Source organism: Megalops cyprinoides, chromosome 21 (assembly GCF_013368585.1).
Source record: "Megalops cyprinoides isolate fMegCyp1 chromosome 21, fMegCyp1.pri, whole genome shotgun sequence".
NCBI classification, from domain to species: Eukaryota; Metazoa; Chordata; class Actinopteri; order Elopiformes; family Megalopidae; genus Megalops; species Megalops cyprinoides.
The window spans coordinates 25,881,826-25,903,175 of NC_050603.1; the positions used below are offsets into that span (position 1 = coordinate 25,881,826).

General features: G+C 41.8%; 1 protein-coding gene across 2 annotated transcripts in view; it reads left to right on the forward strand.

Annotated features, from left to right (window-relative positions):
* csmd3b (CUB and Sushi multiple domains 3b) overlaps nt 1–21,350 on the forward strand; it is a 523,594-nt gene that overhangs the window by 45,749 nt on the left and 456,495 nt on the right. For both annotated transcript variants that reach the window (XM_036516253.1, XM_036516254.1), the window contains exon 2: nt 20,143–20,365. In XM_036516253.1, coding sequence (XP_036372146.1) covers nt 20,143–20,365 — 223 coding nt within the window. The remainder of the gene's footprint in view (nt 1–20,142; nt 20,366–21,350) is intronic.

The following is a 21,350-nucleotide window of genomic DNA, read 5'->3' on the forward strand; positions in this document are numbered from 1 at the left end:
GGGCATAATTTACAGTTAAATGAGTTTGCTAATGGTAATTTTTTTGATGGCCACAGTCTAGCAGGTATTACATATCTCCCCCAAAGAATCGCTTTGTTTGCCATCTTTCTGCTGTGTTTCTTTTCGCTCTTAAGTAATGAGTAGGTTGAGCTGGTAATTCTGTGGGCTCCATTGCTGCTGTGGCCATTTTGTGCACACATTGAATATTGCTGTCTGTCCTATTGCCTTACAAATAACTCTCTTTAGAAGCTTTTGAATCACATCCAGAAAGGCTACAGTCTTTTTTTTCTCTTTCCAGAATGGGTACAAAGACTGTATGCAGCTTGTGTCTTTTTAACCCTTTCACCTTTTCTGTTTGCATCAGTTTTGTAGTCGCCCACTGTATTTTTTTCTCCAAAGCAGCCATTGCTCTGGGACCTGCTATGGTGTGGTTTAAAGGAAACTCACTCCATCCCACTTCCACTCAATTTCATTATTTTTTTTTTCCTTGGTAACCCACTTTAACATGTGTATAAAGCAAAACATGTCTAAAGTGGACGTTTTAGAGTTTGCATGAAGAAGGTTAAAACTGATTTCCCAAAGTGGGCGCACTGCCAGTCTAATTCATTTACTATGCAATGGGCTTTCTGCCCAGAGCGCAAAGTACAAACTGCAGTCTTTGTACTTGCATACTAAATGCCTTCGCAACAACTGATAGCAATAATAATTATATATATAAAAAAGAATTCATTATTTATACACAACCCTACATTTCCATAATAAGAAATGGCCATCAAAGAAAAACTACACCGAACAGAGGAGCTAAACTCCTCTTTGAAGAGACTGACCTTTGTCTCTCTACAGCAGAAAGGCTCTTGCTCTTGGTAGTGTATGCATGGAATTAGTCGGGTTGGACTTGACTAATACACAGTCACACCCACCTCCATGTGCACATTTCTTAAGAATAAGCCTGCAGTCTCTGCAGCCAGCATCATAATAACCACAACAGCTGCTTTCACTTATTAATGATATCGATTGGTATTATTCAGAGGTTCTGAAATTGATTCTCAACCTGCCCTCTCAGAATCTCCTTAGGGTTTAAAGGGATGAATCATTTTTGGGGATCACATCTCAAGGGGGTGGCACCATGCTCTTCAGGTACTTTAATGCTTTTAGCATCTCAAATGTGTGTGTTTGCCATGCGCGTGAGTGTGTGTGTGTCTGTCTGTCTCTATTTCTGTCTGTTTATTCATCATTAGTGTGTAGCACTAGCCAGCACTCTGCACTTTATTTTCCTGTAGATAAATACTGAACTGTTCCTTGGGTGCCTCTTTAGTGCTGGACATTGTGGAATCACAGAGACTTCACATCATTGTTTGAGATCCAAATCTCCACTGGGGATTGGCTCGGAGTTAAGATTATTGTAGTTTTTAATCCAAGGGACTGCAAGATAGAAGAGGCTCAGCGAGGGCAGCAGCAGAAGACTAAGTGCTCTCTTTGACAGAAAGTGGGAGAGAGGAGAGAGAAGATTGTGCAAGTGTGTGTTACATAAGCTGCAAGAACGCTGTGGTTGTCTTCCCCTCGCACTTTCTTCTGCATATGGATGAAAAATAGATTTTGTTTCCTCCATGGGAAGTATGTGCGGGTACTGGCTCACTCCAGTGCCATAGTAGCATGGATTAAATTCGGGCCTCGCTCGTTTGGTCCCTCGGGCCCTGCAGTGCCCCAAGGATCAGATTGACTGGCACATCCCAAACCCTGCCTTCAGCCCATTTCCTTGGTTACCAGGAAGGTCTGTCTTACTCACAGCCAGGGCTGTGATTGCTGTAGGACCACTCTGATAGGGGCAGATGAAACATCATGGTGACTCCATCCAATAACAGTGGATGTGTCTGCCAGGTCTGATATTCATTCAGATTAATAGATGAATTCATAATAAATACTACGACCCTCAGCAGTACTGAGAGATGGAATAGTGTAGACAGTTTCTGGAAAGCATTTCTGTGTAATTACTTTATGGCAATTGAGTAGGTTCTGAGTGATTATATAGTACTAATGACTGTCATGTAAAATTACTGTGTTACAGTATTCCCACGCTTAGTGTGAGATTTAGATTTACCGTTATGCAGTTCATTATCAAAACTGAATATTCGTTTAAGGCAGTGTTTTTTTTTTTTGTTAATTTCAAGTGATCATACAGAACTCAAAATATGTAAATCACAAAAAAAAAGATTGTTTAAGAAATAAATATGGTACTTTTTGTTCATCAGAGTTAAAGGCATATGAGGAAGGGCAAGAGATGAAAATGTTATGAAGATTACTGGGCAGAAAAAGAGCCAATGCCAGTCAAGCTCCATGTCTGCATCCTGATTGTTCATCTGTTCCTCACTTCTAACAATGAGTGGATGGCATAAAGGCTAGCAGGCTCTAGAGCATGGCTTTGCCATTGCTAACTGTGTGTTTTCTTCCCAGAAGGGGACATTGGAGTACGTAAATGTGCGTAAAGTAAACTTTCACACTGTCATTATAAGAATATTTCATGAAAAGCCTAGTTGTGGTTAGAGTATTCTGTAAGCAGGAATGTTTCTCCAGCACAGATGGAGAGAGGCCTCTGCAGGCAAGTATTGCCTAGCCTGAAACAAACAGCCGGTCGGAGGCCGTTTTGGCAGTTTTAGCGTTTCATTTTACCAGCTAAGCTTAAAAGTGATATTCAGCTCAAGAGGCACTGAAGACTTTACAAAGTGTAACAGCAGGGCATCTTAGCCATCACTTTGCATATAAAAGTCACGTTCTTGTCACATTTTTGTTTGCATTCCACACAATGTTGAGTTGTAGAGTAGGTGAAATTAAGTTGCAATAATCAATTAAAGAGTTGTAGCACCTGTTGTGGATCTCAAGGGGGGAGGAAGGCACCCACATGGGTGATACATGGCAGCCATTTCAGAGATGAAAAAGTCACTCCTGTTTACATTTGTTTACATAAGATTGAATAAGACTTGATGTGTTGCAGGTGTCTGTTAGCACAGTGGGAAGGGAGAAGGGCATGGGATTGTTAGCGAGTGGATTCCTGTGGTGTACCCATGTGGAAATTCCTGAGTCAGATGTGCCAGACTGTCACATCAAGACATCAAGCTGCAGAGTCAAGCTTTGGAGTGGTATTTTTTTTTCAGGCTTTAAGGGAGGGCGGAGTGCAGGGTGTGGTTTCAGTTTAGCGGGCAGGAGATTTGATTGGCTACCCACATCTGTATCTCAGGAGAGCATTAGGTCCCGCCAACAGACATCTGATTCCATGGCAGTCATATCAGACTGTGAGAGGCAGCAGGCAAGAGCAATGATCTGAGGGTTGCAGGTTCAGACGTGGGGCTGGACATGCTGTACTGCTGTCAGTCAATTATCATAGCATACCAGCTATATAAATTAGGAAGTAGGTGTAGAATAATGTTATCCTGTCTATGAAATAATAAATAATGTAATAAAACATTGTTCTCTCACTGTAAGTAACCCCCCCCCCCCCCCCCCCCCCCCCCTTATACACACACACCCCGCCACCTGCCCTCAGCTAAGAAATTAGTCACAAATGTATTAATTATCCCTTCGAATTTGAATAGGACTTGTTGTATTTTAGCCTTCATTGAGGTTACTTTCACTTTCAGTTCAGGTTAATTTATATGCCTGCGCAGAAGCAAATGGCTTTTCTGCACCATTGGAAGCAAACGTGTCAGGGGAAAATCCAGGCTAATTCACAAAATATGATGTATTACCTATTATTCCACAGCAGTGCTTCTCGTAGTTATTTTTTTGTACTCAGTGAGCCTTGCTGGAACAATATACCAACTCATCCCTAACTTACTGAGAACTTTACCTTTTGAAAAAATGTGTTTCAGAAGTATTTTCCATATCACAATTGCATTTTTCTGATCCCACAACATAATCACATGCATGTTGGCACCTGTGTCATCTTGTGTCGTACCTGACCACACCTTTAGAGCGTAAGGCACCATGCCTGCATGCAGCAATAGATTTGTATCCCACCATGCTAAATGTCAAAAGCCTGTTTCTGTCTATTATCTGGACATATTAAAACCAACAATCTAGTGGGAGTTGAAACACCACAGTATGATGGGGTGCTCAGTTTGGCTGTTTTGATATGCTTACAAACAATGGAGTGTGCCATGTTTTCAGGAGATGTTGAATGAATGAATCATAATCACCTTGCCTTGGCAGTAGGCAAATGCCATTTAAACACGCATGTTAACACAACTTATCAAAACACATCCATTTTAGGCAAACAGAATACATTACAATTTGAGATGTGGGTTATCCTGCCTCAGCAGCAACCAGAGGGAAAGGTAGAAGGAATGTTACGAGGAATACTTTTGCTGATGTGAAGATGAATTATGAAGTCATCTGCCTGCAAATACTGCTGACTTCTCTTCTGACTGCCCACTCAGGGGTCAATTTGGGGCACAGAGGACCCAGGGGTCCTTTATCCCAAAAGCTCTACTTTGTTATGCTGCGGGGGTATGACTTGAGCACACTCATGCAAATATCGCACATGGATGAACGAGGTGGTTTACACTGGTGCTGTTTCACTACTGAGAGCAGGGCATGGAGATTGCTTAACCCCACATTTGAAGTTTAAAGGGACTGTTAGGGACTCTGATTAGTGAATATGAGTGAGTTCATCACTTTTTTTTTCTTATGGGACTTACATTTTACTCATACACATGGATAGATTTAGCCTTAGATGCATAGGGTCTGACAACATCATAAATGGGAAAAACAAAAGAAAAATGAGTTGTATTTTGAAATAATTAAATCAGAAATAAAAAGGAGTCTACATATTTCATATTAATGTCAACAATTATCAATATATTTCTGTTATGAAAGACATTTTAAAATGAATGCATTAATATGTGAGTTTATGAAGTAACGAGAGATCTAAAAGATTTTGAAAGGGGCCAAATGGTTGATGCCCAAATTGCGGGTGTGTCAGCCACATAAACAGCAAAATTATTCAATTATGTCAAAAATCATGACAGCAAACACCAAACAAGAAAAAATTGCATCATTAAAGAAGAAAAGCGGTCACAAGTCAAAGCTCATCGACTGGAACAGACAGACGCTTCACAGGATAGTTACTAAAAACTATAAAAACAATGGCCCTGTGAGACATGCTGGAATTGAAGCATGGGGAGGGTGGGTGTGGCAGCGGGATGCTGGTGACAGAGCATGGAGGCAGGAGTCGTAAAGTGAATCAGGCCTGGAAGCCTAATGGTTCAACAGCACCACAAGCAGTGGTACAGCATTGAAAACATATATCCGCATATATCAAACGGGTACATGGGCACAGGGTGTCCTAAACATAACCCCCTTGCCCTCATCTTGTTTCTCTGTGGCTATCTGTAAGCAGTTTTTGCAGTGAGTGCCAGCATGTCTGGAAAGCTGGACAACTGAGCATGAACGTGAAGGAGAAGGCAGTCGACAGCGATGGCTTTGAAGCCGCTGGATTTGATTTTTTGCCTTTCCTCCTGCGTCTTGCTCTTAATTAATCATGCCTTGGTGTGACAGTGAGGCTGGGAGAGCTGTGGGGCTGCGAGTATGCTATGCTCACTCTCATTAGTCACCAGGTTGATGCGTGTGGGTTACTGTCTCTGCGGGCCCCTCCCCCCCAAACACGCTTTTTATCTTCCTTTTTTTAAATGCAGCAAGCTTCTCTCTTTTTTTTTGGTCTTTACCTCCCCTTCTTTCCACTGCTATATATGCCACCTCTTGGCATATATATTGGCATATAATCATGATTGCATCACGCAATTTCTGCAGATTTGTCAGCTGCCCATTCATGCTGCAAATCTCACGTTCTCCCAAAGGTGTTCTATTGGATTCAGATCCAGTGACTGGGAAGGCCACTGAAAAACACTGAACTCATTGTCATGTTCATGAAACCAGTTTGAGACGGCTTTTGCTTTGTGACATGGTGCATATCATGCTGGAAGTAGCCATTAGAAGATGAGCAAATTGTGGCCATGAAGGGATGCACGTGGTCAGCAACAATACTCAAATAGGCTGTGGCATTCAAGCAATGATTGATTGGTATTAACGGGCCCAAAGTGTGCCAAGAAAACATTCCCCACACCATTACACCACTGCCATCAGCCTGGACTGTTGACACAAGGGAGGTTGGGTCCATGGATTCATGCTACTGTTGCCAAATTCTGACCCCACCGTCTATGTGCCTCAGCAGAAATCGAGATTCATCAGACCAGGCTACATTTTTTCCAGTCTTCAACTGTCCAGTTTTGGTGAGCCTGTGCCCACTGCAGCCACAGCTTTCTGTTCTTGGCTGACAGAAGTGAAACCGGACGTGATCTTCTGCTGTTGTAGCCCATCCGCCTCAAGGTTCAACATGTTGTGCATTCTGAGATGCTTTTCTGCTCATCATAATTGTACAAAGTGGTTATCAGAGTTACTGTAGCCTTTCTGTCAGCTTAAACCAATCTGGCCATTCTCCGTTGACCTCTCTCATCAACAAGGCATTTCCGTCCGCAGTTGTGTGTGAAAATCCCAGAAGATCAGCAGTTATAGAAATACTCAAACCAGCTCATCTGGCACCAACAATCATGCCACGGTCGAAATCACTGAGATCACATTTTTTCCCCATTCTGATGGTTGATGTGAATTAACACACAATTGGCTGACTAGATAATTGCATGAATAAGTAGGTGTACAGGTGTTCCTATGTGTGTGTATATATATATATATATATATATATATATATATATATATATATATATATATATATATATTTAAATGTTTAAGGTGCAAGGTAAGGGTCCAGTGTCAGCTCATTGTCCTGTCTGTGTGTTGACAGCTGAACTCTGACATTGCACTCATTGCACTGTGTTCTTTCTACCTGCTCCTCTCTAACATGTGCCACACACAGTGCAGCATTTTGCAGGTCGTGTAGCCTGAGGTCACTGTGTGAGGACAGTGTCAAATGGAGGGAGTCAAAAGGTGACATCCCACTCTCTGCCTGAGACAGCTCAGGCGTTTTCAGCCAGGAGTGAACCATGACTCATGCTGATGTCACCCAGCCTTTCTCGCTCTGTCCCTTTTGGGAACGATCCTTTGTTGTGTCTCTTTTGCACTTCCCTCATGACTGGAGCCTGAGAGACAGATGAATTGATACAAATACACAAAAAAAATCTTAGGCAAAGCATAAGTCAACCTTTCAAAAGATACATTGTGATGTTCAAGCAGTAGTTGACAGTGAGGAAAAAAGTAGAAAATATTTGAGAAAGATACAGAGAACAGAGTCAGCAAGATAAAATCAGGTGGATGTAGCATACATTTTGAAACTGATCATAGCACAGTATGTACATCCATCCAAGTCGGTACTTTCATACAAGAAGAAAGAACAAGCATGCTTCTCTATGGCTACTGCTTTTACTGCTCTGACATGCTACTTTGTTGACAGTCATATCCTATGCTGTAATTTCCATGCTCATTCTTCAGCTGAGATAAGATTTAATAATCTCTATTGTTGTTTTCAGTTTGTCTGATGGTGGTACTCTAAATGCAGCAGCTAGTAGTGGTCACTGTTTTATTGAGATGGAGTTGCTTATGACATGATTGTTCATGTAAAAATATGGCATCAAACCAGTGTATCACAAGCACATCACGTGAAGCTTAGTAAAACCAGCTTAGTAAAACCAAGCAGCAGAGCAGTTATTTCTGTGGAATACAAACTTATTAAGGTGGATCGGCAAAAATGAGGAAGAAAGAACTGCTTATTACAGGCCACGGCGGGGGACCTGTTTCAAAGTGGAATGTATTCCACCCACCAGGTCAATTTTGATGATTCAAAGAGGCTTTCCTCTTCTCTGTAAAAGAAAAAGTTGTTCATCTTTTTGCGAAAGGCTGGTAATTGTACAGGATCAAATAAGCAAATCCTGCCACAAACAATATGACAGCAAGGAGGCATGACCCCAGTACTTTTCTGCTCCGTGTTTGGAAAAGATTAGCTGGTGGTCAGTTGAAGTCTGAGATGGAATATCACTTATTTAATTCTTGAGAAATGGTTTTTCATTGTTCAGTTTTGAGTACTGCAGTGGTGTGCATGTCAGCAGATGCTTATGGCAACATGTCAATCACACTCAGGCAGGACATCAGTCCAATTCCCAGGCATGGCCTGGTGCGGGATAGCAGACCCGTGAATCTTTGCTTGCCAGACAGTCATTTGAGGCAACCTATCTTTTGCTTTGTTCAAAGGTGAGGTGATCAATGTTCTGCACTGGTTAGACACTGGTGGTGAATCAAGCCTCAGTCTGGGCACGGCTCCAGAATGCAGGATGAAGTCTCCCTGGAGGACGTTAACAATCCCATGCTGCTCGGCTGCAGTCATCACGCAATATGACATCATACACTCAGGAAAAGCCGTAAACTCATACTCGAGGACATTTGAGGAAGTAAATCAGTGACTAAGCATGCTGATGGAGGTGCTCCAGTATGTGCGCGTCCATTTATCCATTTATTTAACAGAAAGTAATGGAGGAATAAGCAAGAACATGATGGATGTTTGTTCTGAGTACACTCTGGGTTCAGACTGTGTACCTTGCAGTTTTGGTTTACCATTTGTTACTTTGTTATAGCCATTTCGTAGTTGTACAGTAATTGTACTAAAGGCCAGTGTTAAAGTGACTAAACAGAGCATTTGATCTTGAACTTGTGTTAACATTTGTATGATCTATGAATGATAGCATATGTGAATGCAGTGTAGAACTGGTTATGTGCAAATATACACACAGGTAGTAATATATGTGGTCTTTACATAAATTTCTTCAAAGAAGAATATCAGAGAAAAAATGTAAAGGTGTCAACAACCAGCTACATAACACCTACAACAGGTGCGCATAATGTGCTCATGCCTGCAAGGGTTCTGTGCATACCTGTGATGTGTCTATATCTGGGAAAGGGAAGATACAAGAAATGTATTCTAAAAAGCACCAAAGAATTGTTCAGTGTATACTCTCTGCATGTTAGTTCATAAGCACTGTTTAGATCTGCCAATGTAATCATTTATAGTGAAAGGAAACAAAGTTACAGGTAAACAATTTTGGTCACATCACATAGAAACCAAACATTCTAACTATTCCAATGCTGTGCTGCTCAAAGGTTCCTGTAACGTGGCCCAGTGACTTCTCAACTGAAGACAGTGTAGTCCTCCAAAGTGTGTTTGAAAACTTGTGATTCCAGATATTTAGTTATGATATGACTTTCAAACTTCTTGGCTTGCAAGCCAAATATTGTTAGCCAGGTCAGACTGTATTCTGGGTGTATGTCATCAAATGTCATTCTAATCATTATGGTAGTCATATCATATAGATGGATGGTACTACTTTCTGAGTAGTATATAGCTAGTTCCCTAGCTGATTGTGAAGAATGTACCCTATGTGTGCCACTGTTTATAAAATAGTGCAAATGACTCACTACAGCCACTGACATTTATATTTACATTTACTCATTTGGCAGATGCTTTTATCCAAGTCGACTTACAAGTGAGGACTGACAAGATAAGCAAACAACAAAAGAAGAGTATTTGCTAAACATGAGAAAAATGAAAATAGCCAAAAATGCTTTGTTGTCTAAGATGTTCATAATTGGCTACACTGAGCAGAGGCTGTTATTGGCTGAATTTCAGACAAGACAGGCCAACAGTAAAAGAGTACTGTTGCACTGTTGTTTAAATATTGGAACATTTGTGATGTAGCAGATAGAACAGACACTAACATGGAGAGAAACAGAATGATGTTCAGGAAGACTATGCAAGTCAGGCTCTATTTGCTCATCTGTTGTGGGGGGCTTTGAAGTATGAGAATTCTGTGTGCGTAAATGAGTTCAGATAGGGGTAAGAAGTATTCTCAAGGATTCCGACCTCTTGGTTTGACATTTAGTTGTCTCTATAGCAAAAGGTAATAGAAAGGGTTATGGAAAAGAGCTTGCCTGCACTATATTGTAAACAGTTGGGCAATATGCTGCCGACCTGTAAAGCAGCTGGATGGAATACCTACAGCCATGATGATGAAAACTCATCTTACTCATTTTCCAATAAGTCCCCCCTTCCTTTCAGGGGGGACTTATTGGAAAGACAGTCCCATCTGTCCCATCAGTTGTTTTAGCCACTGAGAACTAATGGCAGGCCTTTGCCTGATCAATATGGAGAACCCATCTCTTTTTGTCTGGGCCTGAGACAGATGCCTCTCATGATTTGACATTTTTATTCGGGATTTGGAAGGAGAGCCGCGTCTGGGATGGTGCCTGAGTGTGACGGAAGGTTCCCTCGTTGTTCCTCAGACAATTAAGAGAGGGGTGGAAGATTAAAGTGAGCTGTGGCCGGGGCAGACGGAGGGATTATTAGTGGGCTGAAGAGGACTGAGTATCGATCATGATGGTAGAGAGGAGCTGCTGTGAAACAGATCCCTGTTTAATTAATCCCCATTGCCAAAGCCACAGGGAAGACTGATAGGCAGGAAGCCTCCACAGCCTCCAAAAGCTCTCTCCTCTCGTCTCCTCTCCTCTCCTCTCATTTCCCTATTATCCAAGGCCATTTCATTTTTGACTGAATCTAGTGATGAGGAACCCGCAAATTAATAATCAGTGGCTTGTTCATTAATGATGATGTCAAATGTCTTTGTAGTAAAATCGAGCAAAACCAAGCCGATTCCAGTGCAGTTTTTTTCTGATGCTTATTATCACACTGTAGCTTCTCATTACCTGAAAGCCAAGTTTTTTGTATCTCTGATCTTGGCAGACCCCCCTGTGACTGACAGGTGTGAACCGCCTTTGATCCTGTCACCTCTCAGCTGAGTGGGCGTGCTGACATTACGCAGACTGGAGCTTCCCAATCTGAAGCATTGCTGAGCCCGCCCGCTGGGGTGAGCTTTCCCTCTCCCATCTCAACAGGACCGCAGAATATTTCCCTTGTTTCTGAAGGGCTTATCTCGACTCCGGATGGGATGTTTCATCAGCGATTACGTAAAAGTGCAAGGAGAGTTTTCATACTGACTGAACCATCGACCTCAGAAGATGTGGGTATTTCACTTTCTCAGTTGGAGGATGAGCTGTGCTCATGCTATTCCTCTTCACACCAGTGGGCTCATCTTGGCTTGTGCCAATGTTGTAGGAAGAGAGAGAAAACAAAGTGTGCAAAGCAATGAGGAAGGTCAAGTGATTCATGTACACATCGTGGGCATACAATTGTTCCTGAGACTGTAAACTGTAGATGTAGCTCTTAATATTGTACTTTCATTGCAGAGCAAGTACAAATAGCATATGTATTTTTCACCCACACCTTTGTGTGTGATGAAAGCAATGAAAATAAATATAGGGCTGGTCTGAACACCTTTCTGGGAATTTCTGTCACTTTTTTCTCTGGCTGTAATATTTTCTTCTGCTTAGCTGTTGTACACAAGTAAAACTTCTCCTGGCAATTTCAGAATTATTGCCTTGAAGTCTCATTTGCTATGTCAGGTAAGCTTGCTGCATTCTTGCAGTGACTAGATCTAACAGACTTATTTTTGCAAAATGTGTGTTTGCATATCACATTGATCATTTAAAAAATATATATTCTATTGATTTCCATGTCCATGTGTTCTGGGAGAGAAAAAAAAAAGAAACAAAGCTAGTGTCATGTAAGAGCTAGCAGCTGGAGTAAAAAGAGATTGGAGCCCACGTTAAACATCAAGTGGGATGCAATCTGCTCACAGGCACCATTTTCTCAAACAGTACATCACATAACAACATTGTTAAAGAATGAAATTAAACAAATACATACATACAAACATCAGCTGAATTTACATGATGCGGTCTCTACTTCTTTTAATATTACCTCATGTATTGTTCATAAATGAATATTATGCAGGCCTGTCACAATAGGATGGGACATATTTCTCTGAAATATGGCACTGTGTGGCCACAGCATATTTCATGTATTGCTGTACAGAATATGAAATGGCGAAAGGCAGAATTTGTCCAAGGTCCGGGCAGGCTTCACTTTGCTTCACTTCAAAGGGGGTTCAGGCTCAGTTTGTGGTCGCAAACACACTACGATGATTTACTATTCAAGCTTCCTTGCACAGCTTCTGTCACTTAAATATGGCACTCTGGAGCTCGGGTCATGAGCTGTCTCTGTGGGGAAAACTCACTGGCAGCGCTTGGCGATTTAGTCTTTATTTCCGTGTATCTTAATAAAAAAGAATGTGTTTTTTTTTTTCTTTCACTGCCATGTAACAGAAGCATCATGGCTCTGTGACAGACTAATTCACAAATGCAACCCTCTTTCTGTTGTCAACACACACACAGTGCTGAAATATCACTGACAGCACCCAGCAAAGCTTTGCTACGTCTTTCATAGAGTTTGTAATGTGGGAGTGGGAGGCGGACAACCTTCAGAGATTTGATTATATCACTCCATGAAGACATTTTCAGTCCAGCATTGCTTTTACTGAAGGGACTGCCGCTTGAAAGCCAGTCAGTTTGTAGCACAAAACTAGGCTAGCAATCCCACAGAATTTAATAGGGGGACGCTTATAAGGAAGTGATGACCAGCTGCATACAAATTCAAAATATTTCTGCTCTGTTCTCACTGTTTCAGGATACTCGGCCCCAGCATAAGTATGTATCGTGATGAAACGCACCAAGATTAAGCTCAGCATTGATGAGGCCACATTACCGTGTCCTTGCCACAATTGTGCTTCTACTATTGCCAGACATTCACTTGTGATTGAGGGCAAAATTAGAATTTTTAGGTGTTTAGGTGAATATTTCCCACAGGCCATAAAAAAAGTTTACTTTAAAACTGTGCAGCTGCCCCAGATTCCAATGTGCGTGTCTGTCCGTAATTATGAAAGCATTTCGCTCAGGGATTTTCAATCAGAGAAAGCAAAAAGCCATTACCTAGCAAGATGTCACTAACGGCGCAAGCATGCAGAGGTCACGCTCTCTCGTTACTCCATAATGGAAACCCTTTTCTCATTTGAGGAATTAACAGAAAGCGGTGTTGCCACCATACTTTACCCAGGTGAGAGTCGCTTATTAGTAATATTGATTACCTCTCTCAATGAAGATTCATTTCAGGGCCAAATATTCTCGCAAGGGGAGACAGTGTCCTCTTTCTACTTGTATGTGTGCTTTGAATATGCAAGATGCTAAAAAACTTCTCTGGGTTGGGCGTTTCTTGTATGGCCTTAGTATGTTTGACACTACTGCTTTGGATCAGGGAGGCCATGTCTGATTTGGGTTGAACATTATAGATTTGTTAATGCCCATCTCTCAAGTTCAGGGAGAGAAAAGTGATCATTTGTGTGTAATGATGTCTGGGTTTGTGTAACGGTGGCCAGAACCACATGGCCAGCTAGTGGCACTCTTCTACACCCAGAGGTGCAAAACCCCGGCTTCAGAAAGTAAATGTCCTGCCACGTATTTGTTCCACCCATGCACACCATGCTAAATTTAATTAGCACAACTCTTCAGCCAGGTAGAGGAGCTAATTAATGAAATCACCTTGTTTAGTGAATGGCTAGAACAAATACATGGTAGGACTTTTACTTTCTGAGGCCAGGGTTTTCCACCTTTGTCTACACCATTAAAGCATTTAAATAACACATGCTGGATGGAAATAGGCAGGGCTTCTGGCTCCGCTGCCACCTCCACATTCTGCTTGTTAAGAATGACCTAAACTGCAAATTTAAACGATGACAGTAACAAGTGCAGTGACTTATATTTGGGCTTGTCTTAAACTGTTACCTCAAACCATCTTTGTAGGCAATCCAGGAGGAACATATATATTGTCAGTATGTGCAGGTCCAACATCTGAGCCATTGAAGTTTAGAGGGAATTATATCCATACATTTTCTGCTGTGTAATTTATTTTAAGCTATTAAACAGCTCAGCCAATTTGCATTTTCATGGTAATTGTAGTCGATCTTTGTACTTACGATGAAGGTTATATTAAATCTGAAGGGATTTAATTGCAACAGGCTAATCAAAATTCTGTTTGTGATGCCTATTATGGGGTATCTATCTATTACACGTTATCAGGCTATTTCTCTAGGATCGGAAGAAAAACATGTAGCATATGGTTTTAGAACTTGTCTTTTTTCCATTAGCAAACGGCCATCTGAAAGATGGCAAAATTCAAAAATTCAACTGAAATAAAACCCCTTGCACTTTTAGAAATCTCTGTCTTTAGAAGTGTCACTTTTCTCCTGTGGTTTGAGAAAGATGTTGACAACTTGTGAATAAGCAGCAAATCTGGACTCAATGAGAATCTCTTTAAATGGTGTTAGCAAGTACAAAAATATGATTTCATCATATTTTTTATTTTAAAAAATTTATTTTTCAATATTTTCATCACGGTTTTTCAATAAAGAAGGGTGCTATGAATGTGACTGAATTCAGAATAAATTATCTTTCAGGCGTTTCTTTTTGTCCTTTCTCCAAGAATGGCAGTTACATAACATGTAATGTGGGATAACACTGTAACAGGATATCCTGAAAGATTCTCTGGAAATTAGCCTTTCAATCAGATGTACATACTGTGCAAATATAGCATTTGTGCTGTGAATAAAAATGAATACAGCAGTACCCACTTTGAAGCAGCTTTGCTGTTACAGAAAAAAAAAAAAAACTGTTTTGAGTGAAGACATGGGTCTTGGCAGAAGTCTCTTCCTCCTGCTTGTGTTCAAGAAAGGTATAATGCACTGCAAGGTAAATAATTTGGAAGTTTTGGGCTGTAAAGTGGTTTTTCCAGATCCATTGAAAGAGTGCCAAATGCGCCAAGCTGCATTGTCAGCAGCGAGAGAGATGCATTGTTGTTGACCCTGGGTGTCTAGCGAGCCTTTGTTGTAAATACCAGGTGGCAGACTGCCTTGCTGTTGGAGAGCAGAGAGTGAGGCGGAGGGGGGGCGGCGGTGTGCCAGCGTGAAAACGAACACTGCCTCCCTGCCAATGGGAGCGGGAAGAATGGCACTCCGGTGTTTCCTGTTGCGGTGGCACTCACTGCTCAGCAACATCAACAGTGTAGGAGTGTTATGGCACCCAACACTCACCCCCCTCAAGGAAGAAAAAACCAAGAGAAAACCAAGAAAAATAGACACATAAAAAAACACACACACACACATTTGTCAACCTGTGCAGAATTGATGCAGAAATGATTTTTTTCTCTCCACATGCCATTTGTCAAAAGAATGAATAAATAAATAAAATGGTGGGGACAGCTTTAATAAAGTCCAATGGTAGCAGAGACATTGTGAGGCCTTTGACCTTACTGTGAGGCCAACATGTGGAGAAGGCTCCCCTAATGTCTGTCCTGGGTCTCTCAGCACTGGGACCATGTCTCCTCTCTGCTGGCTGTTGTTGAGTCCAGGGGTGTACTGTGTTTAATGGAATACCTTAATCTGCTCCAGCACACACGTCCTAGAATCCAGATGGGCCAGGGGGCGGCCACTGACGCCACTGTGAACATCTGTCTAAGCCAGGCAGCCGAGAGGAGGGGGGAGGAGGGAGGCATTAATGATGTTAGTATGTTTGCACAGTAATTAAGAGGAGCGGTCACTTGCTCTGGCGGCCAGTACCATGAATGATTAGATTCATTCAAAGCATTCTGCTTTTCAGCAACGACGATAAACAGAGTGATGGAGGAGTCCTCACAGATGCCCACCGAAAAAGGGATTTGTCATTATCACTGAGCTCACCTGCGAGTCACTTCCAGTACAGGCTGGTGCTGTTCACAGATATACAAAAGACAATCCCTGTCTTAGGTGTTATTACTTTTTTTGAGAGCATTGTAATCAAAATGGATGTTTTCATTTACTGTAGTAATGTGTGTCCAACACAATCATATCCTGGGCAAGTTAATCTTGTCATGCATATGATGTTATTTTATAACGCTTCTCCAGAGTAATTAAACATAGTGGATTCCCCAATAATTCTCAAATATTTCTCACATGAGTGACAGAGTCACAGCTCAGACTATATGGTATGTGCTACACTGCAGGTCTAAATTAGAGATAAACACCTTAGTGGAAGTATGTAGATGAGGTGGTCTCTGTAGTCTACATGTTTTGGGTTCCTGTGGCCCTTGGATTGTGATCTTGTATTCATGTTGTTCTGATGAACTGCACTTCTCTCACTCCTGTCCCTGGGAAATGATGATTCTTCTCTGACGAAGTGGTTGTCTGCACCACATCTCAGAGGGGGGTTTGAGATGAGGTGGAGGGACAGATGGCAGAGATGCTCTGCGATTTAAAGGGTTTCCATGGCCTTGGGACAGGGCAGATAGCCCTGACAATGGGGCAGGTGTGGGCTCTGAAGTCAATGCCTGGCTAGTTTGGACAATAATGAGATGACAAGTGTTGACAAACAGCAGAAACAGGTAGCTTTTTGTTGTCTGTTTAGGAGCACGGCTAGATTTAAACGCTGTGGGTGTCAGCTGGGAATCCCTTATGGTGTAAACAGGCTTATTTTGAGGATCTAAACTGTGCCAGTTGAGAGCTTGTTTACCTTGCATATCGCTTAGCCCCACGAGTTTCGACTCTCGATCCCACTGCGCTGCGTTTTAGCAGGTTTAAATGACATGCTCAGTACTGGGAGACATGATTAAATCCTTTCAATTAAGTCACTAATTCGTTGAATCAAGAGCTTAAATGCTCAGGTGGAGAAGGAAAAAAAACCTAGCCTCCACAAACTGTCCTATCTGCTCAGTTGTTGCATTCATAGCAATATGTGACCCTCCATATTTAACTCGCACACTGTCTTATATATCTTCCAATGAATGTGTTTCAGTCACAGATGTGGATTCTTTTCAATTAACTAATCAAACACACCACCCCCTAACACATATATTCTATGTACAATAAGGTCAACACTTAACATCATCAAACCTTCTGGCACTACAATTGTTTGGGTACTATTTAAATTATTGAAGTAACTTGTTGTTGTTGTTGATGTTGTAGTTATTATTATCATTATTATTATTATTGATTCATGCTGCTGTATATTTTATTGTATTTAGGAATGTATAAGGAAATACCAAAAGTAATAGTTACACAGTGCTCTGTTGTTATATTTGATTGCTAATGTATGATGTAAAGTCACATAAATGCATAACTCAGTCAATCATACAGGTAGTTTAAACTGGTTCCAACCAGTATGTAGGGGTATTAAATATTATGAAAAATAAATGGATGGTAAAGACAACTGCAAGGAGGAAGTGACTTTTATCAAACTGTACCCAGCTTCCTCCTCCTGCCCCTCCAAAATTAAAAAATGCAAAATGAATGAGCATTGGTGAGTCACATTGCTGGCTCTCTTCTCATTAGTCTCACATGGGTATTTTGGGTCCACACAAAGCAGCACATAAGTCCTTTCCCCCTCAAGTTAATTACTCCTTTAGGGAAGTAAGAGGATAAATAGTACATCTTAATTAAGTTGATTTTTCATTACTGCTGTGTGTTTTTATTTGAGAGTGCTCAGTAAATGGATGGACTGACTGTCTCTGTGTGTTGGCGGTGTTACTTTAGGGCACAGAGGTGGGGGAGGAGATAGGTCTCAAAGCCATGTCTATGAGATGCACTCCACCTGGGTCCCACTACACTGAGTCAAATGTCCAGTACACTGAGTTACATCTGAGTTACAGGTCCTCATATTAGATCAGAGTTGACACACTTGTATAGAGGTAGAAGTGTTAGCCTTTGTGTGTCTGTTAGTTTTAAAGTCACTTAACATAAGGGCTTATTTCAAGTCAGTGTTGAAATAGGCTTTTTATTTGTTATTACTGTTTGAAGCTATTTAATGTGATCACTTTGCTTACCATTTGCTTTATGTTGTGGTGTGTGTGTGTGTGTGTGTGTGTATGCGTGCAAGTGCGTGCATGTGCATGCGCTTGTGTTTGCTTATGTGTGTGTGTTTGTGTGTATGTGTGTCTGTGTGTGTATGTCTATCTGTAAGTCTGTCTTTGCATGCAGCTGGGCCACACCGGCTCGCAAGCGGCACCATGGAGAATCTGTCCAAATTGCACAAGTTCGATCTGACCGCATCCTGAGCAGTATGTCAGCATGTACCGTCTGATGCCGGTGGGTCAGGGAATGAAAGGAAACACCCAGAGCTGTTTCCCTTCACCAGTGTTCCTCCTCTCAGTTTTAATTGCTCACTTTTCATTCAGCGCCCAATCCTTCCAGCCAATTCCCAGAATTAGAGGGTCTGCCATAATGGCAGGTACACACGAACACACATACACAAACGTACATAACCAACACTGGGGAAGAAACAGAAGCTGTGTGTCTCCGACATGGGGCAGTGATCCTCAGGGGCAGGTATTGAGCTGCAGCTGAATGAGAATGAGTAGAATGGAGGAAACAAGTTGCTGGTGAAATAGTGTGCTGCTCCATTTCACTGGCGACATGATCAATGAGCAGTGTTGTTAATTGCAGGGGCGTTCCACACTCGCACTGTACACAAGATGTCTGATAGCATATCATCCTGTCTGTAATGCATGCATCTGGGCAAGGGTGGAGAAAGGAAGGAAAGGGCAACATTTTAGCCATTGTGATTGGACTGAGCCTCAAAAAGGGCTTCCTATCATGGGTAAGCTACACGCCCAGGCTGAACCATCAGGATGCAGCAGGCCAAATCGAAATAGTGCAATCCTTTCTAGGCAGTAAGTGTCATATACACACGTCTGCTGGGCAGGCTAAATCTTGGGGGCTCCTGCCACTGTATTTCACATTGCCCCCCCGAGATGACTAACTGAACTGTGAATCAGTACTTGAGTATGCTGCCTGCAAGGAAGATGAGAACCAGACAGTGCTCAGCTTACCCGGGGAGACCACTAAACTCTTCATTCTGGGTCTCAAAAGAGACCCAGAAATGATAAGCCACAGATATTTTTACTGGCAGCTAATTGCAGTTTTTTTTAGCAATGCCATGTCTAAAGCTTTTTTAGTCACATCAAGAATCACATTTAATGTAAACACAGAGATGAAGAAGCAGAATTAGACTAAAGGCAAACTAGAGAAAAGATGCATTGCATTAATGAGAGGATTTTTTTTCATCAAATGTATGTTTTATAGCACTGGTGTTTTGTAACACTTGATTTTTGATGCAGCAAAAGGTGTTGCCTTTTAAAGTCGGTTTTCATAACAAGACAGGCTTTTGGTTTGTATCTCTTTGCCACCCCAGTTCATTTATCAGCAATCAGTCCTCCAGCAATCGCATTACTGCCCAGACAGCTTAGGATCACCAAAGCTAGGCACACATTCAATCAGACCTCAGTGGACTTGGCCCTTATCTTTGAGTGATACATTTAAGAGGGTTCTCTTTTCAATATGTATACACAACATCCTGAGTTGGACAGTAACTGAAATCAGCATTTATTTACAGGTTAATGTCAGACTGGGTGTCCATGACAGCAGTTGATTTTAAATTAAATATATATAGAGTGCACTTCTGGTCAGTGTACTTGTGAAAGCTACATTTGAAACCTTTGGTGAGCCACAACTGGTTGTTCTGACTTGCTGAACAGGAGCATTTAATGTAACAGTTTATTGCCAGCATTCAAATTGAATCAGTGATGTCTGTACTGGAATGTATAGTTAGTAGCTGTGCAAGAGTTTTTAAGAGCATCCTTATGAAAAGCACAGACTTTAAAGCATTCAATACCACAGAATTGCTGGTGCTCCAGACTTTGAAGCTGATGCTCATGTTCATGATCAGTTAAAACAGCAGCACGGACCATCTGGGTGTAGGTGAATCAGGGCTGTAACTTGTGTGATTGAAGCTTCATGGACAACTTCTTACCAAGTTTCCAATACATTCACACCTACCCACACACACACACACACACGCACGCACGCTCACACTCACATATGCGCACTCACACTGATTAATTTGTTTTCTGCAGTGTTAAAATAAAGCCCTGGACAGAAAACCACATTGCTCTGAGAGAAACAAACTAGTGTACTAAAAAAGCAAAGCTTATCTTTCTGCACGTCTCATACATGCATCTTTTTGTTCCCTCTCTCAGGTTTCATACCACCACATTTACTAAGAAGGAAAGCTCATTGTTGTTGCTCCTATCTCTTACACGCTTTTTTCCCTCTCTTTCAGGTTTCATATATACTTGTGGAGGGACATTAAAAGGTAGGAATGGTACCATAGAAAGCCCCGGTTTTCCATATGGATATCCTAATGGTGCAAACTGTACTTGGGTTATTGTAGCAGAGGAGAGGAACAGAATTCAGATAGTCTTTCAGTCTTTCGCTGTGGAGGAGGAATACGACTTTTTATCACTGTACGATGGACATCCTCACCCAGCTAACTTCAGGACAAGGTGAGTATCCTTTACACTCTTACATCTGTTTACCCACACATGGCGTGAGACACATGTCTGGCTGAAGGATCAGAGGTCCATTAGCATGGATAGAAAACATTAAAATTGAAAGGAAACTGAATTGGCTTAGAGTTGGCATGTGTTTTGACAGAAATGGATTGCTGATAGTCTCATTACACTTAGCATCTAAACCGTCTGAGTCTCACCTCAGAGTAAAACTCTGTCTCATTACCACAAGCATCTCACTCAAAGGGATGGAAATCAATCCACTGGAATCTGGTGTAAGTGAAAACAAGATTGCATATATCTTTACATCTTCCACGGTTGGCCCACATTAAATTGCCACTGTGAGGAATCTCACTAGGTAATTGAGTACAAAAATGTAGTGCCTTTTTTTTGCCTCATTAGAGGAAATCATAATTGCGCAGCATTATGTTAATATTTCCTGAGCTCTGTACAGAGATGTTTTTTGTTTGTTTTCTTTTTGCATTTAAATTCTTTGTTTGAGAAAATTGCTAGCAGATGTCAGAGCCCTGCTTACCTACTTGACACATAGGGTGGAGGGCACGGCCAGGTGAGCCGGGGGGGAGGGGATGGCGTGGAGGCTTCCTGGTGCCCCCCCATGTTTTCAACGCCCCATGCTGGCAGCTTGTGTTGGTCCTCCATGCCTGCCCACCTCCTGATGCCCGCCCACTTCTGCGGTGAAGATGTCGCTCTTGCTGCTGACTGCTGGCTCCGTGGCTTGGTGGCTCAGCAGCATGGAAGAACACCCATCTGCACCACCTCAGATTAACACCAACCGCACAACAAGCAATACTTACAAGTGGTGGAGAATACAGTACAGCACATTACTTACTTCTCCCACCCCGGGAAACACCATGAAAGAGGATACCCAGGTAATGGAGGAGGGAAGACAGGTAGAGAGGCAGAAGAGATACTGATGGAGATGGGATCTAAACTGTTAAAGAGATGAACGACTTAAGAT